We start from the raw sequence: 24414 nt of genomic DNA on the forward strand, positions 1-24414 counted from the left end.
TGTTTATCCTATATACATTCTACCCAAGGAAGTTGTGGGATGCACATGCACTCACATCTCGCATACAATATTTATGTATTCTGATTCATCTGAATAGTATTTTATTTCCTTTTTAATTAATACAATTTACTTGTTAATTTACTAATTCTAGCAACTGGGGCCATATGTATTATATTGACAGGTGTAAAACATTTGATCACCCCAAACCATTATTTTAATATCACAGCAACTATAACTACTGAATTTTCCTAAAGTTTAGATATACTGTACTGTTAATTATAGTAAAGAGTTACTCCTCCCAGACTCACCTCTACAAATTAGTATTTCTATATGCCTTCCTCAAGTTTATGATTTGGTATAATCTGCCAGAAATCTGACCTTTCTCTACTGTTTTTTTATTATTATTTTAACATTTCTTCAAATGTTTATATTGGTTTCTAAATCATTCAATTAAATTAATGTTTCTTCATTTGGTTTTCCATGTATCTGTCTTTCTGCAGGTCACTGGTGCTATTCCTCACAAAATCCAAAGTGTGGTGAGTTATATTCTGCATCTTAATTTGTGTATCTTTAAATTAAAGGGATATTCCAGCCCAAATTGGAAACCACATGGGTGCATTTTGGTATTGAACAGAAACAATTTTGTAATATACATGCATTAGCAAAAATGCTTCTAATAAAAGCTATAGCTGTTTCAAAAGTGTATTTAAGTATGCACCGTGCACCAGCATTTTAAACACAACACTTGTTCTGAGAGCCTAAGGTGCTTGTACCATCTGGTAATGACTCCATTTGTTAATTGCTGACATGATACAAGCCCCAGTGATGATCTAAGCAGCTGCATTATTTAAAATGTGGGTGCAGTGACAATAGCTAGCTATGCTTCACGTGCACATGCAGAGAAAAATGTTAACACTAAAACAGTGATAACTCTTAAAAGAAGCATTTTTGCCAATACATGTATATTGCAAATATGTTTCTATTCAAAGATGCAATAAATCTATGTGCATTTATATTTTGACTGGAATGTCCCTTTTTTAAAGACAGTAAAGTTTTCTGCAAGTTTGTGCCTTGTAAAGTACCGCACTATCTGTCACTGACTTTCAGCCTAGAGTGCCTTACTAATTTTTTAACCCTTTGTGGCCACTTACCTAGTCAGTACCCTCCAGTGTTTTTTTTCCATTTTGACAAGTACATTTAATCAGCGGCCGTACTGTTTACTCCACAGTAAAGCAGAGGAGCAAGCTCCAGCATTCCTGCTGAGTTATCATAGAGGGTCCAACTCTCTAAAGCTCTTGGCTCAGATCAGATTCTCTTAGAAGATAAGTCAGCGTTATGGTCCTTGGGATTCACTAAAGGCTACATCTTTCATTCATAGCTGTGTATCTTGCTCCGGGGCATAATCTACTGTTTTGTATGTGAAGGAGAGACACATATATTACAGTATAGTGCTCAATAAAATAAGCATTTTAAAAAAGCGTACTAACACTACAATGTAAGAATTGTAATTTAAGTATGTATTAAAAATCATATTATTAGTATGAATTTAAAGTACAATGTAGCATGAAAATATTAATTTAAATTGTACAAAGGAGTAGAAAAGGCAAAGAGTACACTTTTTTCTATTGTAAAATAAGGCATGTATCCTTGGAGAGTTTGTTGAACAGGGGCCTTCCTTGGCATGTGTGAAGTTCTCTAAGTATATTATGCCTATTGGTCTTGCTGTATTTTTTATATCACCAAATCCAAGCTGGTGAGTTTGTTTCAAAATACGCACTGATTGTAGGGAAATAAAAATAAAATTATGCAAAACTAGAAGTAAATGCAAGTTAAAATACACTGAAAACACTGTAATGTGATTTGTATGTACTTAAAAAAAATGTTGCTTTCATTTCAGGGTGCTCACAGTTGCTTTCTCTTGTGAGATTCTTGCTACAGGAGGCAGCTCGCAACAAGCCAGGGTTTCCAGATTCAGCCCCCTTTTTTAAAGAATTGACTGAAGTTTGCCCATACATGGGTCGGTGTTATAATTTCACTCCATGCTGACGTATTTTACAGAATCAGACCCAGATTAACTTTCTGATGCCTCTAGAGCAGGGGCACTGGAAGGAGTCTGTAATTTTTCCAGTGGGGATAGTTGTATAGCTTCAGAGTGGTAGTGCCACTAGCCTTGTCAAAATTAGAAAAAAAGTGCTAAAGGTTGGTGGCTGCTTACTAGGTAGGTGTTGGTTAAAACAAAAGAAAGGTGCTCTGAAAGACAGTGAAAGAGAGGGACCTTACTGTGCAAGTGACACAATAATTTGTTTAATTTAAAAAAAAATCAAATCAAACTATTGGTGACCTTTGAGGCTACAAAATGTCCTGTAGTTGAGAATCACATGAATGACGGTACATACCGCATTCTGATTTATTTGAAATTATAACAGACGACTGTAGAGTATAAAGACATATTCTCATTGTACAGCGAGTTGTTTATTTTTCTTGTTTAACAGCAACATCTCCCTGGACCTAACAGTTTATCACGGATTCAGCTGCAAGCCCTTATTAATAATGAATCATAGTTAAACATTATCCGAATCTGTCTGTTACTATTTTTAAAGGTCACATGGCATAGTTATGATAGGGGAATAACGTTTAGCACCAAAATACAAAGTTAGAATGTTGATTATTTCAGGGTTTGTAATTACCAAAATGGCTTTTCATCAAGAATGTCATCTAAATGTATCAAAATAAAAAAAATGTTTAAATGTTTTTAGGGTTTGTAATTACCAAAATGGCTTTTTTTATCAAAAATGTCATCTAAATGTATCAAAATAATAAAAAAAATGTTTAAATGTTTTTAGGGTTTGTAATTACCAAAATGGCTTTTCATCAAAAATGTCATCTAAATGTATCAAAATAAAAAGAAACAAAAATGTTTAAATGTTGTCAAAACGTTATCATGTAGATAGATAGACAGACAGACTGATCTCTTTAAAACAGTTCATAAGGGCCCAAAGAGGGGGGACAAATGTATGTAACAAAGATGAATGTTTCTGGTATTAGGTCCTGATCACTGGAAGGAATTCAACCATAATTGTGGAGGCAACAGTCAGTCTCCTATTAACATCCTAAGACCTACAGTAAAGAGAGACAATCAGCTGGGGAACATTGTGTTCCAGGGGTATGACCGCGTTCTCCCGGGTCGTTGGAGGTTAATGAATGATGGACATTCAGGTGAGAAGTTTACATTCTCATTTGGGACTAGATGATACTTTTTTATGTATCATTATATGAATTACCCTTTCTAATATTTTGAATATCAATCAAAATAGAAAAAAAAACCTTTAGTTTCCAAATACCTCTTTTTCTAAACTTTTTCTATCTTTCATCTCTGTCTTTTCTTCTTCAAAGGGATATAAAACTCTTTTTTTTTTCTTTCATGATTCAAATAGAGCATGCAATTTTAATCAACGTTCTAATTTTCTCCTATTATCAATTTTTCTTCGTTCTCTTAGTATCTTTATTTGAAAAGCAGGAATATAAGCTTAGGAGCCGGACCATTTTTGCTTCAGCACCCTGGGTAGCGCTTGCTGATTATTTTGTCTATCATTGTATTTCTCCCGCTCTTTTAATGTATCTCCTAGTCGTGTATTTTGTTTCTTTGCCCCATCTATTTTTGGTTAATAGTTTAAAATAACTGAAATGATATAACTTCTCTCTGCAGTCCAGATGAGCCTTGAAGGAGAGCCAATTTTGGGACATATTAATATAAGTGGTGCCGGTCTTCCAAACAAATTCCTAGCTTTGCAGTTCCACTTTCACTGGGGAAGCCCCACAAGGGATGGATCTGAGCATACGATGGATGGGAAACAATATCCCATGGAGGTACCCAGGTTCCAAACTCCCAGTCAGTTGTGTACAATGGCAAAAGCAATACATGTATTTAACAGTCTGGTGTAATCTGGGAAAGTTAAATATATATTGTTCTATTTTTTATTAGATATATTTACTTTAAATAAAATGAAAAGCAATTGGTGAGTTTGTATTGTAGAATATAATAAAATATTAACCAGATAATGTTTTGAACAGAGGTGTAAGTAGAGTCGTCAGGGTCCCAGTGCAAGAATCCAGGCTGCCTCTCCCCAAAAAAATCATAATGAAAAATCATGATTTTAATACATTTTCTTTTTTGAAAGTGTTTAATTTCTCTTTAAGATGTGTGTTGGAGGTTAAAGAACAATTGTAGTAAAATAATGACTTTCTGTAACTCGTCAGACCATGTAATTTTAATACTAACACTACAATGCTATTGCAAAGGGGTTAAAACACAGAGCACTGCTGGTCCTGATAGAAAACTGATGATCATCCAATCAGCAGTGCCAATAATCACCACTGCTCATTCATTCAGGGCTGTGTCTGCTCAGGGCAAACAGTACTGTGCGGCTCCTGAGTGGAAATGTATCTATGTGTTTAACTCGATTGCAGGGATTAAACACAATGCATTGCAGGGTGGCAAGCGTTACATGTTAATGAGGTCTAATGCAACATAATTAACATCCTAGAGTTCTTATACCTATGTTTCTGCTCAGGACAAGCAGTCTTGTGTGGCTCGTGAGTGGTAATTTACCAATGTGTTTAATCCCTTTGCAGGGATTAAAAACAAAGCATTGCAGGATGGCTAGTGTTATATGTTAATGAGGTCAAATGCAACATAATTAACATCCCATAGTTCTTATACCTATGTGGACTTTTTAATAGCCCCATGTCTCCTCATTCTTTTGTGCTTGCAGCTGAGGATTTTCCTGAATTCTATTCGAATAGTTTGCTCTGAAATGTTAACGCTAAACCTTATCAGAAGGTTGTGCAGCAATACCTAAAACAAATACCTACAAATTTAAGTAATAACAAAAAATAAAGAACTTTTTTATTAGTATCTGCAATATAAATACCATACCATAGAACAGATGTAAATACAGCTTTATCTCAGCAGCCAAGGACACCTGTAACAGAAGTGCTCCGCTCCTTTCAGAAATCTAATAGGTTAAAAGAATAGTTCCCTCCAAAACAGCAACAGAAGGATGCATGCTGTGGTGTGTGTGCATATGCCAAGCTAATTACACATTTTATTTAATATATGGTCACATGCTTTATTTTAGCCAATAGATTGTATTTATCAAACTGAGGCAAAACAAATCACAGTATGGATATAAAATAAAACGATCAATTCCAAATCTGTTTGTTTTCAACACATTGTAATGAGCACTATATGCACTCACCTAGTAATGGTTCCTTCATTAACAAGGAAAAGACATAACTACCAGCATTTGGGTGTATTTGTTACACTTGCAACAAAACAAAATCTCCCTTGTTTAAGACCTCTGCAAGTGTTGAAGTGAGTACAACAGCAATGTGCACTTTTCCTTTTTGCTTTACTTGTGCCAACATTTTGAAAAGTGACTCATACATTTTTTTTCCTACTCTGGCTTTAAATGGAGGCTCATGGTGCCGTGCAGACATAAAATGACTGGAATCTCTACCTAACTGCTTTACTGCATCATCCTACTTTATGCTTCCTAGTTTGTGCTTATTAAAGGGACAGTCTACACCAAAAATGTTCTTATTTAAAAAGATAGATAATCCCTTTATTACCCATTCCCCGTTTTTGCATAACCAACACTGTTATATTAATATACTTTTTACCTCTGTGATTACCTTGTATCTAAGCCTTTGCAGACAGCCTCCTTATCTAAGTGCCTTTGACAGACATGCAGTGTAGTCAATCAGTGAAGACTCCTAAATAACTTCACGGGAGTGAGCACAATGTTATCTATATGACACGTGAACTAGCACAGTCTAACTGTGAAAAACTTTCAAAATGCTCTGAGCTAGGAGGCGGTTTTCAACTGTTTAGAAATCAGTTTGAGTCTAGCTAGGTTTAGCTTTTCAAAAATACCACCAAAGGAACAAAGCAAATTTGATGATAAAAGTAAATTGGAAAGTTGTTTAAAATTTCATGCCCTATCTGAATCATGAAAGTTTAGTTTTGACTTTACTGTCCCTTTAACTGTCTCTTGTAGCAGTATATGTGATCACTACAATATATTTTTAAATGCACCAAATGCTAAAACATCCTTATAATATTGTTTATCTTACAAAGGCATATACATTTTAAGTAAACTTGTATGCTTAATTGCATATTTTGAAATAAAATGGGCCTAAATATTCTCAATTGTCAATAAATATGGCCCTCATTACATAACTAGGTGCGCCATCACCTCTGCTCTCAAATATAAAAGAAGCGGCAACCTACTCTTCTTTCTTTTAGAGCTACAAATAAACATTCTAGAGGCTCTAGAACTGAGAAAGCTACAAAAGGGCCCTCAGTTACACAATCGGTGAGTTCCTTTTTTTTATCAACTACATAACTCTGCTAAAGAGTGAACAAGACCCCTCTCCTCAGACTGAAAATATGGCAACAAAAAAAAGTTCCTCCCGATTCTCCCACAGGATCAGATTTTACAGATTCAATCTACTATAACTGCTTTTCCTTCTGAATCAGATATTGAAGCACTGAAGACCCTCATTAAATCTGAAATGCCCGAATTTCAAGGAATACTAAACCCACATTTATCTATATCAAACATATAGATGCTAACCTCTAACGCTCTGCACACTCTATAGAAAAGATACATTGAGCACTTCCATCCCTGACTTCCCCTCCTAGGGATGTCATAATTAAATTCCTTAACTACAAGGATAAAGAAGCTATCTGGAAATTGTCCGGAATACGGTCTTCTCTTCCCTTTTGGGACCATGACATCCAAGTTTTCCTAGACCTCTCCCCAGTAACTATTGAAAACAAAAGGCAGCTTGCCCTTTAACCAAGATTCTACAAGAATGTGAAATTAAATACCACTTGGACTTCCATCTAGCCTTATTTTGCACAATGTGGCAACACTTATTTATAAATCACCTTATGATATGGATGCCTATTCTTCAGCACCAGAAACAGTAGAATCCTGGTATTCAAAGAAGACCGGAACACAGTAAAAAGTTCAAATATTTATTGCATCCATTAAAAACATGTAAGGCACTTGCTCAGCACCCTAAAAGCAAACATAGGAAAAAACAGGCAACAGTATGAGAGCCTTGACCCTCGCATCAGACGCGTTTCATGCTGCTAGGGCACTTGATCACTGATAGGAAGTGAGGGTCAAGGCAAGTTTTTTATATGCACATAATTGATTAATTGATAAATTGCTTTTCCCTGATTAGATTTTGACCCTCGCATCAGACGCGTTTCATGCTGCTAGGGCACTTGATCACTGATAGGAAGTGAGGGTCAAGGCAAGTTTTTTATATGCACATAATTGATTAAAGGGACAGTAAAGTGAAAATTAAACTTTCATGATTCAGATAGGGCATGCAATTTTAAACAACTTTCCAATGTACTTTTATCATCAAATTTGCTTTGTTCCCTTGGTGGTATTTTTTAAAAGCTAAACCTAGCTAGGCTCAAACTGATTTCTAAACAGTTGAAAACCGCCTCCTAGCTCAGAGCATTTTGAAAGTTTTTCACAGTTAGACTGTGCTAGTTCACATGTGTCATATAGATAACATTGTGCTCACTCCCGTGAAGTTATTTAGGAGTCTTCACTGATTGACTACACTGCATGTCTGTCAAAGGCACTTAGATAAGGAGGCTGTCTGCAAAGGCTTAGATACAAGGTAATCACAGATGTAAAAAGTATATTAATATTACTGTGTTGGTTATGCAAAAATGGGGAATGGGTAATAAAGGGATTATCTATCTTTTTAAATAAGAAACATTTTGGTGTAGACTGTCCCTTTAATTGATAAATTGCTTTTCCCTGATTAGATTTTAACCCTCACGTTGCCGAACTCAGTCAGTTACACCTTAATAACGTGTGCTTTTTTGGAGTTTCCAATAACATATTCTTCAGCTCCCTTGGCCAAAGGCCACAGTGGAATATGGTGCAAAAACAGAGGAGAAAGACTCACAACCTGCGAAATCTGCTACATGACTTGTTTTTTTTTGTTTAGCCACATAAGGTAACAACGATACCAGTTTATTGTTGGCAACTTCAACGGGTAAGTATTCAGTTGCATTCCCTTTAATGATAGTTTTAATACTTATGTGAGGCATATTTTAATGTTCTGGTGACATTTATTTACCACTTTTATTTATTACTTTGATAGGCACTTATTGTGCTTGATAGAATGTATTATTTATGTTTTGTACACTTTCTAGGTTTTAGTATGTGAATGTCCTTTATAACTCACCTCATCACATCTCTTAGGGACATTATTTTCTGGTAGTTTTTTATAAAACGATATAGGGGATCTTGTTACTCCCTAAGTAAGTTTACATGATCTTTACCATGTGGGTAATACTATGGTTATTTGTTTCAAGTTTTACCTGTGTTGTTCTATGATGTTCTATAATATTGGTCCATCATTTCCATACTTTCATGGTTCACTTTGTGTTAATTTTTTTGTATATTAGTCTTTAGTACTCTGCTACCTAAATAAATTACTTCTAATAGCAGAGCCAGTGCCTCGTCTAATCAATTGAATGTTCTGTTAATGCTGAAGGATTAAACATTCCTCAAAAATAGGCTATAGCCCTTAGAGATTTTTTTTCCAAACATTTTATTGAAAACAATGAAAAGAGATACAATACAAGTAGGGAACAATAAATTCAGTCGAGCAATTCTCGACTTTAACATAAGTGTACAAAAATACAGCACATTCTCTTATGTATATTTCCTTTTTAAAACTATTTGTAACCTAACAATAAAATACAATGCAAAATTATGGGCAATATGAGATAACACAACAAAAGTGTCTCTTGCAGGGAAGGTTATAGAGAGACAAGGTGTGATATGACATCTTGTGTAGTTATCTGAAAAGGTAGAGATTGACATAACAGGTTTGGCACAACCTTTAGCATTGTCACAATGTGTGACACACAACCTTAAGGATAATGGGCTTAGAATGAGGTTTTAAATTGTAGAGTTAGTCCCTGTTTAGAAGGGGGTGAAAGTAATTTGGTCAGTCTGTCCGGACCACTACCTTTGGAGTGTGAATTCTTCCCAAAGGAAGCAGATAGAGTAGTAATCGTCTAAACGTTTGTTATGTGTGTAGTGGTATTTTTCTAGTTGGAGTGAGTGGGTAATTATTTCCCTCCAGGCATATATAGGTGGGAAGATTTGTGCTTTCCAATTCTTTGGGATTAGCCATTTTGCCGAATTTACCATAATGGTCAGTAGTGCTAGGCGAAGTTTGCATTTAACCTGAGAAAATGTATTGAATAGAAAGAACCAAATGTCAAGATCGATTGAAATAGATAGGACTCTTCGATTTCTATTTTGATAGACATCCAGAAAGATTGGGCTGTTGGGCAGGTCCACCAAATATGTGTAGGGGTGCCTTCTAAGGAGCAACCCCTCCAGCACTCAGATGAAATTGCAAGGAGGATGGCATGTAGGCGGTAAGGTGTGTAGTACCATCTGTATAGGAATTTTGTGTTCATTTTCAGCGTGTATATGGAGGATGGGAGGATTTGGTCATAGAAGTGAAAATCTTCAACCATTCCTTATGAGTTAAAGTTCTAGTGATTTCCCTTTCCCATTTTTGTACATGAGGGGAGTGAGGTGGCATAGGATTGTTGAAGTAAACAATATGTGAGGGAAAGGAGGCTTTTATTCTGAACATCATGAGAACACACATGTTCAAAATTGTGTAAACTGCGTGAGAGTAAGGCTCTATTGGGGTGTTTGAGAAGAAAGTGTGAAAGTTGGCCATAACGTAACCAGCTTTCATATCCATTGCCTAAGAGGGCAATGAACTCCGATTGAGGTCTGGGTTTTCCATTTTGCAGTAGTGTGTATCAAGGGATTGAATTGTTACGTGAGGTGTCATGATTGCTAAGGTATTTAGCTGGTGGGGCGAATCAGAGTTCTCAGTGAGGGGGGTCAGTGGGGAGGGTATTGTGGTAATATAACCGTAATGTTTAGGGAGTGTATCCCATAGTCTAAAGGTTTCAGCAATGATGACTGGAAGTTGTTTAGGTAGGTTTCTCTTCCCCGTAGGTAACCAACATTTGCTACCAAGATGGTAGGTGTCAGTTAATTGATGCTCTAAAAGGACCCATTCTTTATGGGTTGAGTGTTTACACCAGTTTATTATCCTGGTGAGGAAAGTGGCCAGTCTGTAGTGCATGAGATTGGGTATCCCCAAACCACCCAACTCCTTTGGGCATTAGAGTGTGGCGGATGTAATGCTGTCTTTTGTGTTGCCATATGTAGGACAAAAGCATTTTTTGGAGTTTAAGGATTAATGATTGCGGGATTGGGATTGGGAGGGTTTGGAGGAGGTAAAGTAGTTTAGGGAGAAGAGTAATCTTGATGGCATTGATTCTGCCTAGCCAGGAAAGAGGTTTATTAATCCAAGATCTTAACAGGGTATGTGTAGTAGTCAATACGGTGTCAAAGTTCGTAGCGAGTAGTATGTCGAGCTTTGGGGAAATGTGAATTCCTAAGTATTTGATGGAATGCGGATGTGTCCGAAAGTGGACTAGTGTCTGTATTGAACTCAGTTCAGCTTTATTTAGTTCTATGGGTAAAAGTTCTGACTTAGTGGTGTTTATTTTAAAATTGGAGAAAATACCATAAGTATGTAAGGTTTGAATAAGGGGGGGGGGGATAGATGAACTGGGTTTCGTAAGTGTAAGGAAAAGGTTGTCAGCGTATAGGGTGGCTTTATATTCAGAGTGAGATATTTTGAAGCCATGAATAGCAGTGTTATGTCTAGCTGGGAAGCTAAAACTTCCATGGCAGCCCTGTCTGGTGCCATTGGATATATTGAAGGGCTGGGACAGGGTGCCGTTTAGTTTAATTTTTGCTTGTGGGGCATTGTAGAGGGAAACATTTTTCCCTATAAAAGAATGATCAAAGTCAAATCTTATGAGCGTGGATCGTAAAAATAGCCAAGTAATTTGGTCAGTCTGTCAGGACCATTACCAAAGGTTTTCTTCACGTCCATTGAAATGAACACCGAGGGGATTTTGTTGTTGCTAGTGTGCTCCATCAAGTGGAGAATTTTAATGGTATTGTCTCTATTTTCCATATGAGGGGTAAAGCCTGCCTGGTTGAGGTGGATAATTGTTGGGAAGATGGTGTTAATACGATTGGCTAAGGTTTTTGCATACAGCTTAACGTCTGTGTTCAATAGGGAAATCAGACAAACATTTTCCAGAGTAGTTGTTGGTTTGCCCGGTTTGGGGATAACCACAACATGTGCTTCTGACATAGATTGCTGGAAGGGTTTTTTATCATTAACTTCATTGTATAGTTGTGTGAGGTGAGGCGAGAGTAGTGCCAAAAAAGCATGGTAGTATCTTCCAGTGAACCCGTCAGGACCTGGGCTTTTCCCATTGTTCATGGATTTGATGGTGGTTAGTAGCTCTTGTTGGGGGATAGGAGCATTGAGGCCTCGGAGCTGATCGGATGACAATTTGGGTAGGTGAGTGTTAATGACATAGGATGTCAGATCTGGAAGTGGTGTGTGTGCGGTGTGCTTATTTTAATATTATCAAGTGTTGAGTAATATTTGTGAAAAGATTGAAGTATATCCTTAGTTGTTTTAAGTGTAGAAGAAGAAGTGGGGTGTTGGATTTCGTAAATGTTTTTTTTTTTTTCTTCTTCTTTCTTTTTCAGTGCCCTTGCTAAGAGTTTACAAACCTATTGCCTTCGTAGAAGAACATGCTGTTTGTTTTAATTCATAATGCTTGGTATTCAATTTGTAAGAAACTATCTAAAGCTTGTCTGGCTTTTTGAAGATCAGTGGTCAGTTGAGGGTCAGTTAGAGATTTTTTATGAGATAAGTCTAGGTGGGCAAATGTATCTGATAGTTCTTTGTATGTTTGTCTATGTAGTTTTTGGAAGTGAGCTTTGATTTTGATGAGCTCGTCTCTAAGTACACATTTATGTGCCTCCCAAATAGGATATTTGTTGTCTGTGGAGAGTGAGTTCAATCTAAAGTATTCCTTGATTGTAGTGGAAAGTTTATTTATCACCTCTGGGTTGTTTAATAAATTATCATCTAGTTTCCATTGGTATGGTGCTAGAGGGGTGTTGTGCCAGAGTAGTTTGAGTTTTACAGCGGAATGGTCAGCCCAGGAAGTGGGAGAGATGTCACATCTTTTAACTAGTGCGAGGGCTTATAGGTCTGATAGGATATAGTCTATTCTGCTATATGTTTTGTTGGGATGAGAGAAGAAGGTGTAGTCTTTTTTATCATGGTGAATGAAACGCCAAGTGTCATACAAGTTAAGGTTCCTCATTCCTGTCCAAAGTGTGTTTAGTACTATTTTAGGGGTGTTGATGTTTGAAATGGAGCTATCAATAGAAGGTTGAAAGGGAATGTTAAAGTCTTATATACGGTAGGCCTATCACCCTTATTAATGTATATGCCTCAAACTCTAATCAGTCCCCCTCTGATTAGAGTTTGAGGCATATACATTAATAAGGGTGATAGGCCTACCGTATATAAGACCAACTAGACCCAAGAATCTGCCATCAGGGTCTTTTACAGAGTGGATAAGTGTGAAGGGGAGTGATTTATGCAAGAGGATGCTTACTCCTCCCTTCTTAGAAGTGTTGGAACTATGGTAGTGAGTGGTGAAGGCTTTGCCGAAGTATTTGGGTTCTTTGTTGCGCCTAAAATGTGTCTACTGTAAGAGCAGTATGCCAATATTTCGCTTGGCTAGGTCAAGGAGGGCTTTGGATCGTTTCTGGGGTGAATTTAACCCTTTTGCGTTTTGGGTTAGGAGGGTTAATGCGTGGGTTTTTCGTTTATAGGTTTAGACGTCATTACTTAAGGCTATGTGTCACTTTGTCATAATTATGTCATGTGTGGAGGGTGTGCTGCAACAAGGAGAAACTTGCATAGACAAAATCCCTAAAATAGAACATTGAAAAACAATATAACTATAACAACAAATGAACAACAAGAAAAAAAAAACTCTCTTCCTATTATAGGGCATAAATGAGAGTGAATATGGGGTAATATCGCCATAAGCCCCTTTTCATTTGAATTTAGAGATGTTAGTGGCAACTTGAGTAGTACATCCTGGCCAAGGGGAAAAAGGGAATAGGGAGAGATGCAGAAATATGGTTAAGGGGGGAGGGGATTAGCTAAACATGAGTGACAGGTTTCAGTTGCAAGTAAACCATAGTTAAACGAAAAAATAGTGTAAAGTACATTCTCCAATGTAATTACTTGTCCATCTTGGGGGCCATACCGTCCAAGAAACAGAAATTATGTCCAAGACTCTGGTGAATGCAGAGGACAGTGTCCTCAAGTGGAGCAGGTCGAAGAAGTCGGACTAGGGACATCATGTCTACGTGATAAGGCATCGGATAGTTTGTCTTTCTTTGTTGCGACAGTATGCCATGATTCGGATGGCTTGCCAGATCTCTTGGGGGTGGAGGCTGAAGTATGGAGAAGTGGGGGAGTCTCTGAGGGGGGGTCGAGTCCAAGCATGGAGCAAAAATTAGGAATGTCCTCTGGCAATTTGCAGATAAGGTGAGTGCTGTCCTTAATAGTCCAGATGTGTGTCGGGAATCCCCATCTGTAAGGTACCTTTTTGTTCCTTAATAAGATGGTGAGTGGTGAGAATTCCTTCCTTCTTTGTAGGGTTTTGGTTGACAGATCCTGAAAAAAACTGTAGGACATTTCCTCAAAATCTGACCGGTTGCTTCTTTTGGTATTAGTTTAGGAGCATTTCCTTCTCCTGAAAGTTCTTAAAACGGATCACGATGTCTCTTGGGGGGGCAGACTCTGGCGGCTTGGGTCTTAGGGTTCTATTTGCTCTGACCCAGAGTATTTCTGCAGGAAAAGAGGGATCCTTTATGTGTTGGAATAAAGCTTGAAGGTAAACTGGAAAGTCTCTGGGTAGTATAGACTCAGGAACTCCTGTGATTCGTAGGTGTTTATGCCTACTATGATTCTCTAGGTCTTCAAGTTTGTCTTGAAGCAATAAGATGGTTTCTTGTTGGGAAGTGAGCTGGTCTGTCAGGTGATAAATATCCTCCTTGATGGTATCTTGGTTGGTTTTTAAGGAGACCACCTGGAAACCTAGTGTGTGGATGTCATTTCCACCAGTTCCTCTCTTATACAAACGCGAACAATGTCCGCAATATCTTGTTTTGAAGGTAGATTTTGTATAATAGCAGCTAAGAGATGTATCTCCTCTGTTTGAGATCTGTAAGGCTGTTGATCTAGTATGGGAGCAGCTGTGGCTTTATCTCTCGATTTATGGTTAGTAGGAGAGGTGTCTGCTGTCTCAGGGCATTGTAAAAAAGAGGACATTGTAAGGGGTTTACCTGTAGTGGGTTTCGGTAATTTATCTTGTTTAGAGAGCCGTCTGGAGGCCATGGTAGATGGTAGGGGGACGTGTCAGAGGATACGTGTCTTGGTAAAGAAAGATCCAAGTAGCAGGATCTGCCAACCCTCTGGATGAGCAGCCACAAGTAAGAAACTGAGTTGCGTGGTATTTAGAAACACTCAGTATAGACGTGGAACTTCGTAGTGGCTCTAGGGACAGGAAAATAGTAATATGTTTAATAGGATATAGGTATTTGCTTCTTGATTGCTTGTGGTTTAGACGTTGTAATTTGCAGGGTCGCAAATAAGGTCAGGAAGTCTGCACACAGGTTCTGGCGTAGGGGATGTAACACAGGTTAGGCCAAGGAAATAATAGTTATAGGGATAAAGGACCAGGCCTGGCTTAAGGTTGTGGTGGTAAAGTCTGTCAAAAAGGGGGCTTGAAAAAACTTAATACACCCCAAGAGTAGGCCAGCAGTTAAGAGGCAGGTTAAATAAGGGTCACACTATAGTGTGGACGAAATGAGCCCTGTACTGGAAACTGCTTACCATTTGCCAGGTTTCGGTCTTAGCTAGGCCTAATCCCCGGCCTGAAGTTGTGGCAGAGTCCCGGATCGTCTGGGGAACAAAGGCTGGATCTGCTGTGCCCTTTCCTTAGGTGGATGCCCTTTGATAGGTGGGATCTTGGGGTTGAGAATAGTCTCCAACCTGTGGGAGCATGTCCGATGGGACAAGGTCTGTGGTGCAGCCCACGCTAGGCCCAATCCTCGGTCTAGATTTGCAGCCGGGCCAGGTAGTGGTAGAGTGTGGAGCGGATCAGCTGTGCCTGGATGGCGGTCCTTTTGCTGATAAGGCTGATGGCAGAGGTTGTGATGCCTCTTCAGAGGCGAATTAGCAGGATGGAGACCTGCGGGACTTACAAGAAGTCCGACGAGGCTATAGTTGCAGCCTATCTGGGCCGTGGGTGTACTGCCGTGAGGGATCACAAAAGGGCTGCAATATTCCCCTCAGGTGGCTGGGGTGATTGAGGGATATTACTCCAGCAAGTTAAGAGAGTTTAGGAGGCTGAATGGCCAGTGTGGAGTACAGGATAGAGGACTTTTGCGGCGGAGCACCGGAGCTATGCTGCACTCATGTCAGCAGCCGGCTCCGCCCCCAGCCCTTAGAGATTTTATTACTCAGAAGGTAGATATTGTGCTAATACAATAGACACATTTTATTAAAAGTGAGAAAAAATAAAACATTTCACTTTATATTTGGCCAAACCTTCTACGCTTCCCATATTAACAAGAAATAGGTAGATATTCTTGTTTAAAAAAAATACTGTTCCATGCAACAAATGTAATTCGAAATATAGAGATTTCAGATACCTCATTTTGTTGGACCTCCTATATGGTAGTCCTATTACACTTGTATCACTATATGCACCAAATACTAGTTAAAAAACTTTTTTGATACAGTTAATAACCTTATATTGGATCACTAAAAAGGAGCTCTTATTTTTGGGGTGAAACTTTAATATGGCTCTCCAACCAACTTTGGATTGCTCCTCTGGCTCTTTGTCCATATCTAGGAAATCATGCTATAGTTTTGAGTTCTTTTAGTTGGCATAATATTCAAATTAAAGACTAAGTCTAGAGGTTGGATTAGTCTATTTTATCAGATACTTTAATGGTCAGTTTTATTCTTCTTCATAAATGTGTAATAAGAGAAAATCTTATAGCAAAATATCTATCTTAGTGGATATTGTCTTCAAGAAGGGCCAATTAGCTGACCTAAAAATATTATAAAATAATAATCAATTTAATTGTATCCTCATCTAAATAACTACCCCTCTTGCAGCAACAATAGCCTAAATTAGGACAAAATAAGTATTGCCTTGTTTTGTTTTTTCCTTTCTTTAGCTACATATTGTTCATATAAATGCCAAGTACAGAAGCATTGCAGAAGCAAAGAAGGACCCCCAGGGCCTGGCCGTGCTTGGCATCCTGTTTACTGTAAGTATTATATTATGGGTTTAGGGCGTCACTTTTAGGGTTACTGTTTTTTGCTTGGGCTTTTAATATACCAGCCTCTCTTTCCTCAGGTGGGGAAGAATGATAACCCATATTATAACACCCTGGTGACTGCTATGAAGAACGTAACTTTGGAAGGTAACTAAATTATGTTTCAATTGTGTTTGTGGGTACTAAAAAATATGTAACCCTCTGTTTCTGTTAGTAACACATAGAGCAATGATTTAAATACCTTGGCTGCTAGCAGCATGTAGAGCTGTGATTAAACCCTTGTGGCTGCTAGTAAAACTTACTGTGATGATTTAACACTTTGTAGCTATTAGCAACACACAGAGCTGGAATGTAACCAACATGGCTGTATGTAACACATACATGTGTAAGGTTGTTTTAGTCTATCTTCATAGATTCACATATAAATCCTATAATAACATTACACATCTGTGACTAGATGGGACTACTTAATGGTAGTGGTGTAAATAGTGTTTTTAGGTATGGTAAGCTGATATATCCGTATCAGTGCAGAGAAGTATTTAACTTTGTAATGCTCAACCTAATCATTGAGGGCCTTTATTCACTGAGATTACTAGATAATTAATATTCATTATGGTCCCCCACCAGAGATATTCAGCAGAGGGGGAATATAAAACATTACATTTTCTCGCCCCATATGAAAAAAATAAGAGAAGTCTCAAACCTGAAATGTTCTCCATGCACACTATACTTAATTAGGTATCCCCTTAAAAAAGGACCCAAACGCTTCCCATTATCTTGGTCATTACATTATTAGTATTATTATTATTATCTTGATCATTACATTAGGACTTAAGTTTTAAGTCTATGGAACAAGAATGTGCAAAATGTTTATATGTATATGGACATGTTTCTTATAATGTGCTCCAGACATCGGTTTTTGTTTCAAGGAGATAGGATCATCCTGAGCTGAGATATTGAGGTGGCCTGTATATTTATGCACCATGACACAAAGATGGCCGCCGTGATTAAACCAAGTAAAATAAAATTTAAAAACTGATAGTTTTGCAATACCAATATAAAGAGGTAATTACTAAAAAAAAATATAGAAAAATGTAAAATGGTCAAGCAAGCTATGTTGGACCACTTGAGATAAATTGACCCTTATACATTTGATTTATCCGCAATATTTTCGCTGAAAGTAGCTGTACTTATTACTATTACTCTGCTCAGTGTTATGCTGTTGCTTTACAGAGATTTGCTGCTGATATCAAATGAACCGAACTAATATGCTTTGCTAATTCACTATGGTCGCAATTTTCGGAAACTCACTGCCATACTTGTAATGAAATTACTTGTAATGAAATTAGCCTCAGATTTTGTAGTTCAGGAGCACCACATTTTACTTTGAACACTTAAATAAAAACAATGTGTAAAGGCAACAAATGTGAGCAAGATCTAGGCAGTGATAAAAATGGTGCTAGAACAATTTTACTGCTTAGATTGTAAAGACTGCTAAGAGTTAAAAAGTACTTGCAGCTTGAACATCAAAATGAAATTGTCTTTACCTAGAACAGTGTTTTTCAACCAGTGTGCCGTGAGAGATGCTCAGGTGTGCCACGGCAGACATATTTTTTAAACTTTGCTTGTTTTTTACTCCCAGTGCAGGGGTAGTTTGTAGGAGGCATGGCATAACAGCACAATACATACAGTATGTGTGTGTTTGTGTGTATGTGTATATATATATATATGCTGTATTAGGCTACAATGTGTGATTTTTTTTAAATTTTGGGATGGTGGTGTGCCACAGGATTTTTTAATGTAAAAAAGTGTGCCACGGCAAAAAAAAGGTTAAAAATCACTGACCTAGAAGACCAATTAACTTGTAGGGTTTTAATTCACTCTGGTGGAAAAAAAAAAAACATTAAAGGGACAGTCTACTCCAAAATGTTTTATTGTTTAAAAAGATAGATAATCCCTTTATTACCCACTCCCCAGTTTTGTACAACCAACATGCTTATATTAATATTCTTGTTACCTCTGTGCTTACCTTCTATCTAAGCCTCTACTGACTGCCCCCTTATCTCAGTGCTATGTAAAGACTTGAATTTTAGATAATTAGTGCTGACTCATAAATAGCTCCACGGAAGTAAGCACAATGTTATCTATATGGCACACATAAACAAGCAGTGTCTTGCTGTGAAAAGCTATAAAAATGCTCTGAGATAAAGGCAGCCTGCAGAGGCTTAGAAACAGAGGTATAAAGGTAATGAAGTATATTAATATAACAATGTTGGCTGTGAAAAAACTGGGGATAGGGTAGTAAAGGCATAATCTATCCCTTTTAATCAATAAACATTATGTAGTAGACTGTCCCTTTATCTTTTTCATTCTAAATCTTGCACAATTTGCTTGCCTACTTTGCTATTTTTTACGTATCTTTTCTATTTCATTGTTTAGGCCTTTGGGGCTCCTGTTATCTCTGTTTTTTGTTTCCTTTTACTTCACTCTGATATTTACATTTCAGGTAACTATATAGATTTGGCTTCCACCTTCCCACTGGAGACACTCCTACCACCTCGTGAACAGCTCTCTAAATATTACCGCTACCAAGGATCACTTACAACCCCAGACTGCTCTGAGGCTGTAATCTGGACAGTTTTTGAGCATCCAGTAACAATCAGCCAAGAACAGGTTGGTAGAACATTCCAATACATGTATGTTGTATATGTATCTAAGCCTCTGTAGGCTGCCCCCTTATCACAGTTTTTTTGACAGACATGCATTTTAGCCAATCAGTGCTGACTGATAAATAACTCCACAGGAGTGAGCACAATATTATCTATATGGCACACATGAACTAGCACTGTTTAACTGTGAAAAACTGTGACAATGCACTGAGATAAGATGCAGCCTTTCACAGCTTAGAAATAAGTTTGAGCTAGCTTTAGCTTTCAACAAAGAATATCAAGAGAACAAAGCACATTTGATTATAAAAGTAAATTGGAAAGTTGTATGCCCTTTCTGAATCATGAACGTTTGATTTTGACTTGACTGTCCCTTTAATTCTGTCTTTCATATTCCTTTAAAGATTAGTCACCTTTGTAATTTGGGTGCCTTAAAGGGACACTGTACCCAAAAATTTTCTTTCGTGATTCAGATAGAGCATGCAATTTTAAGCAACTTTCTAATTTACTCCTATTATCAAATGTTCTTTATTCTCTTGGTATCTTTATTTGAAATACAAGAATGTAAGTTTAGATGCCGGCCCATTTTTTGTGAACAACCTAGGTTGTCCTTGCTGATTGGTGGATAAATTCATCCACCAATCAAAAACTGCTGTCCGGAGTGCTGAACCAAGAAAAAAGCTTAGCTGCCTTCTTTTTCATATAAAGATAGCAAGAGAACGAAGAAAAATTGATAATAGGAGTAAATTAGAAAGTTGCTTAAAATTGCATGCTCTTTCTGAATCACGAAAGAATTTTTTTGGGTACAGTGTCCCTTTAATTATTTAAACAACAGTGCTTGTAATGAATTGGAATTGGAATGCCATAGAAAAGGAAGACAAAAATTATCTCAGTTGGATCCATTTGTAAGAATAAATTATCTTTTTCTTTTTAAGTAATTATAAAAGGGCCACTAAAGTCAAAATTAAAGTTTCATGATTTACACAGAGCATGCAATTAACAAAAAAGAAAAAACAACTTTCCAATATACTTCTACGTGATAAAGTGGGAGGCAAAATTGGATTAACTTTGAATTTGAAATGAGCAATAGAATATTTTCTAGCAAATTAAGCACTATCACCTCGTATTTTTATTGTGTATTTGTAATTTATTCAATTATACAGTATGTAGCGTTCCTTTAATTATGATTTTATGCCTTTGCAGCTTCGAGTCTTCACAGACACAGCTCACTTCACAGCCCAAGGAGAAACTCTGCTCAAAATAAGGGACAACTTTAGACCTCCACAACCACTCAAGGGTCGCTTGGTCTGGGCTTCCCAGAATGCTACTGTGAATCACTCTAATACCATATGTTTCTCAGTTTTTACTTTACATCTGAGCCTCACCACATATAGCTTACTGTACCTTTAAGGTGATTGCTGTCATTTTACTGCAAAGTCCCACAGTCAGTCTGGCATACTTTATAGCACAGAATGGACATGTCTGACACCAAATAATAAATGGGACTAAGTGAATGTGTTTGGTGATCTTCCACTGCAGACCTCCCTAAAACTCAAATTTAAATTCCCTTTTCTAATGATAATAAGGTGTATACAAGCCACCTTTTATGCATGTAACACTTTTTTTTTAAAGGCATCTTCATTCTGCGTTATGACAATCACAGTGAAGAATATGCCTCACATTTAAGATACAGCCATCATTTGCTGCTAATCTGTAGTCAGCAGATGCCTCTAAGTAGAACTCCAGCACTGATTGACGTGTCCTAATGATAAATTATATAAACAAACAACCTCTGTGCCTTCATCCATGATCTACAAGTGATCTAATTCATTAGTAACCCTGCATTATATAAGCCTATCCTGATTATTTGAAATCAAGAGATTGCCTTACATTAGACAGATACCCATAACTGCCTGGGACTTCTGTTTAAAGAGACAGTCTAGTATAAATTAAACTTTCATTATTCAAATATGACCTTTAATTTTAATCAACTTTCCAATTTACTTTTATCATGAAAAATTTGCTTTTTTTTCTCTTGGTATTAGTTTAAACTAAACATAGGTAGGCTCATATGCTAATTTCTAAGCCTTTGAGGGCTGCCTCTTATCACATGCTTTTTAAATCTCTTTTCAACACAAAGAGACAGAAAGTACATGTGGGCCATATAGATTAACACTGTGTTCAGGCACAGAAAGTTATTTTAGATTTAGCACAAAACAATGCTAAATTTAAGACAATAGATAATAAACAGTCACAGTCATGTGATCAGGGGGCTGGAAGAAGGTTCCTAGATACAAGGTAATCACAGAGGTTAAAAGTGTATTAATATAACTGTGTTGGTTATGCAAAACTGGGCAATGGGTAATAAAGGGATTATCTATCTTTTAAAACAATAACAATTCTATGGTAGACTGTCCCTTTAAAATAAATAAATTCATTTAGCTAAATATTCTAAAATGAGGAGGGCACATTGCTCCTTTCCTGATAATATGCATTCAGGATCTTATTGCATTATATAAAAAAAAAACTTTGCATTGAAATAAAGTGTCCTAATAAACCTTACCCAGCTGTTCCCCTACCGTATGAAGAAACCAAGCATAGTCTAAGTACTCAGGCCTCCATAACAGGCTTGATTTTAAGGATTACTTTGGGTGGGAGCAGGTTAAAGGGACATGAAACCTAAATGTATTCCTTCATGATTCAGATATAAAATACAATTTTAAACAACTATTCAATTTACTTCTATCATCAAATGTGCTTAATTCTCTTCCTTGAAGGGACAACAATGCACTTCTGGAAGTTAGCTGAACACATCAAATGAGCTAATCACAAGAGGCATATATGTGCTGCCATCAGCTGCTAACTCACAGTAATGCTTTGCTGCTCCTGAGCCCACCTAGGTATGCTTTTCAACAAAGGGTACCAAGCGAACAAAGCAAATTAAATAATAGAAGTATAATGGAAAGTTGTTTACAATTTAATTTTCTGTCTGAATAATGAAAGTTTAATTTTGACTTTATTGTCCCTTTAATAACCATGATTATTAATCAGTTGATTATTCTACCTGTTCTCCAGTTGATATCCTGAAAATCTGGCCTGTTAGGGAGGACAGATGACAGATTTGAAAACCCCTGGTCTAAGCCTATTTTGAAATCTAACCCTAAAAAAACCAATGGTTTTAGGAGAACCATTCCTGATTTTGTACTGATTATATACAATCAAGAGAACCCCACAGTCCTACCTGGTCCTGCTAATTTCAAGTCACCATACATGAGACACAAATGATGAGCCTATATTTTATGTTTACTGCCCTAGTCTAAATAAAGCTTGTTGTAAAAGCAGGAAGTGTGCAGGACATGTTTTTACAAACCATGGCAACAGTTATTGCATGACCAATATGTTTTAGTTTTTTAAACATTTTATTTATTTATTTACTTTTTTAATCAATAAAGTTAACATTATTTAATATTACAAACCCATTCCAAGTTATTAAATACATCAAGGCCATATGGAATTAGCAGTGGTTTATTTAGTTTTTATCCTGCCCTAGGCACTGAGAAATCTGCTGCCCCCAAACAAATCTTATGTGACATAAATTTTAATGGGATCTATGGAAGGATCATTAGCTCCAATATACAATATACAAGGATCATTCATTTGTAATACAATTAATATATAACAGATTTGGAGAGCATAGGAGTGAGAGACATCATGAGATAGAAATACAATGCAGAATTTGCTACACAAACAAGTCTAGTTGGTATGGGGCCAAAATACAGCCCCTAATAAGTAAACATTATTACACCCAAATACACTTAGAGGTAATGCCTTCATCAATAGAAGTATGTCACTGAATCATTCAGCATTTTTTATTAATGCACTTGTGCTTATATTTTGGCTGGTTGAGATAATAAGGATGTCTAAGCATTAAATAATACCTAGACCAGAATTTTAGATGACTATGAACCCATTTAATTGTATCCAATATATATAACCAGCTATGCTATAGCATAAAAAAAACTAATATTAAAAAACAAACAATCTTTGTTTTGCATCATTGTGACTTTGAAATCACTAAGCATTTCACTCCCACTCCAACACAATAATAAACGAGGGGAGTGTGGACTATGTTTAAAGGAAAAAAAATAAGCTTTTTCATTTTTTTTTTCTAGACAATAAATATATTGGGTTTTTTTTTCTAATGTAACAGATGCTGGTATATCTATGGGCTACTAATAGATGTCTCTTTAAACTGATGAAATTGTCATGTGTCTAATTTAGCTTGAAAAATGTTAAACTGATCTACGCACATTACCCAGGTGGTTAACTAAAAGGAACAGGTTTCTTTGTATGCCAAATATTTGTGTTATGGGTTTCAGGTAAAGAAATATGATCTGTCACATTGTATGAATAATTATATTAATATGTCTATTTGCACTATAACAAATAAATTCACCTTTGTATAAAGTTTTTACAGAGTGGTGTGTGTTATTTGTCATCCTGCTGTATTGACACCTTTGTGTAAGCCTGGCATAGCTGGTACAAAACTGCTACAGGTTCCCCTATAAACACATTAACCAGGTGGACCTTTTATAGGGCTGGCAAACTGGCCAGCAGCACTAGTCTTATTTTCAGTGTTGTATAACGGTGTAGACAGACAGTGTTACACAATCCCTTCTTTTCTCTTTAGGAAATACTTTTCTAGAGTGAAATTTGAGCAATTCAATAGCAGTTGAACAAGTTGGTAACCATTTTTTAAGAAGTAAATTTAACCCCTTTACTGTCAGAAAGGACAGCAATGCATTGAAGGCTCTATATACAGCTCTCAAAAGAGTAGTAGTTTTACTGTTCTCCCTTAACTGGACACACAGCATAAGGGTTAAACTCTACAGTATGTGGACAACTGTGTGTGTGTGTGGTTAAAGGACCACTAAATACAGTATGATTACATAAATAATGCATAATAAAAAGACAATGCAATAACACTCTGAATTTCATATAAGCAGCAGATTTTTTTTTCTAACAAATTTATTTCCCCCCCATTTGCCAGCCCCCTGTATCATGTGACAGCCATCAGCCAATCCCAGACTAGTATGCGTATACCCTGTGCACATGCTCAGTAGGAGCTGGTGAATCAGAAAGTGTGTATATAAAAACTGTGCAACATTTGTTAATAGAAGTAAATTAGAAAGTCTCTTAAAACTGCATGCGTCATCTAAATCATGAAAGTTTAATTTTGACTTTAGTGTTCCTTTAAATAAAGGGTAAAGGGAACTGCAGAGGAAATCCAGGAGTTTAGGTAAAGCAATTGTGTGTGTGTTCTGGGGGATGGGTACATTCTTTCTAAA

The 24414-nt window shown here is 36.9% G+C and overlaps 1 protein-coding gene across 1 annotated transcript in view; it reads left to right on the forward strand.

The window, feature by feature from the left end:
• LOC128646976 (carbonic anhydrase 15-like) overlaps window positions 1-20476 on the forward strand; it is a 32023-nt gene extending 11547 nt beyond the window's left edge. Inside the window, exons 3-9 of the mRNA XM_053699788.1 lie at window positions 501-536; window positions 3046-3216; window positions 3707-3867; window positions 16299-16391; window positions 16481-16547; window positions 18907-19073; window positions 20270-20476. Of these exons, the coding sequence (XP_053555763.1) occupies window positions 501-536; window positions 3046-3216; window positions 3707-3867; window positions 16299-16391; window positions 16481-16547; window positions 18907-19073; window positions 20270-20476 (902 nt within the window). The remainder of the gene's footprint in view (window positions 1-500; window positions 537-3045; window positions 3217-3706; window positions 3868-16298; window positions 16392-16480; window positions 16548-18906; window positions 19074-20269) is intronic.
• Window positions 20477-24414: the final 3938 nt, after the last annotated feature.

The sequence above is a fragment of the Bombina bombina genome, chromosome 2, assembly GCF_027579735.1.
Source record: "Bombina bombina isolate aBomBom1 chromosome 2, aBomBom1.pri, whole genome shotgun sequence".
NCBI classification, from domain to species: domain Eukaryota; kingdom Metazoa; phylum Chordata; class Amphibia; order Anura; family Bombinatoridae; genus Bombina; species Bombina bombina.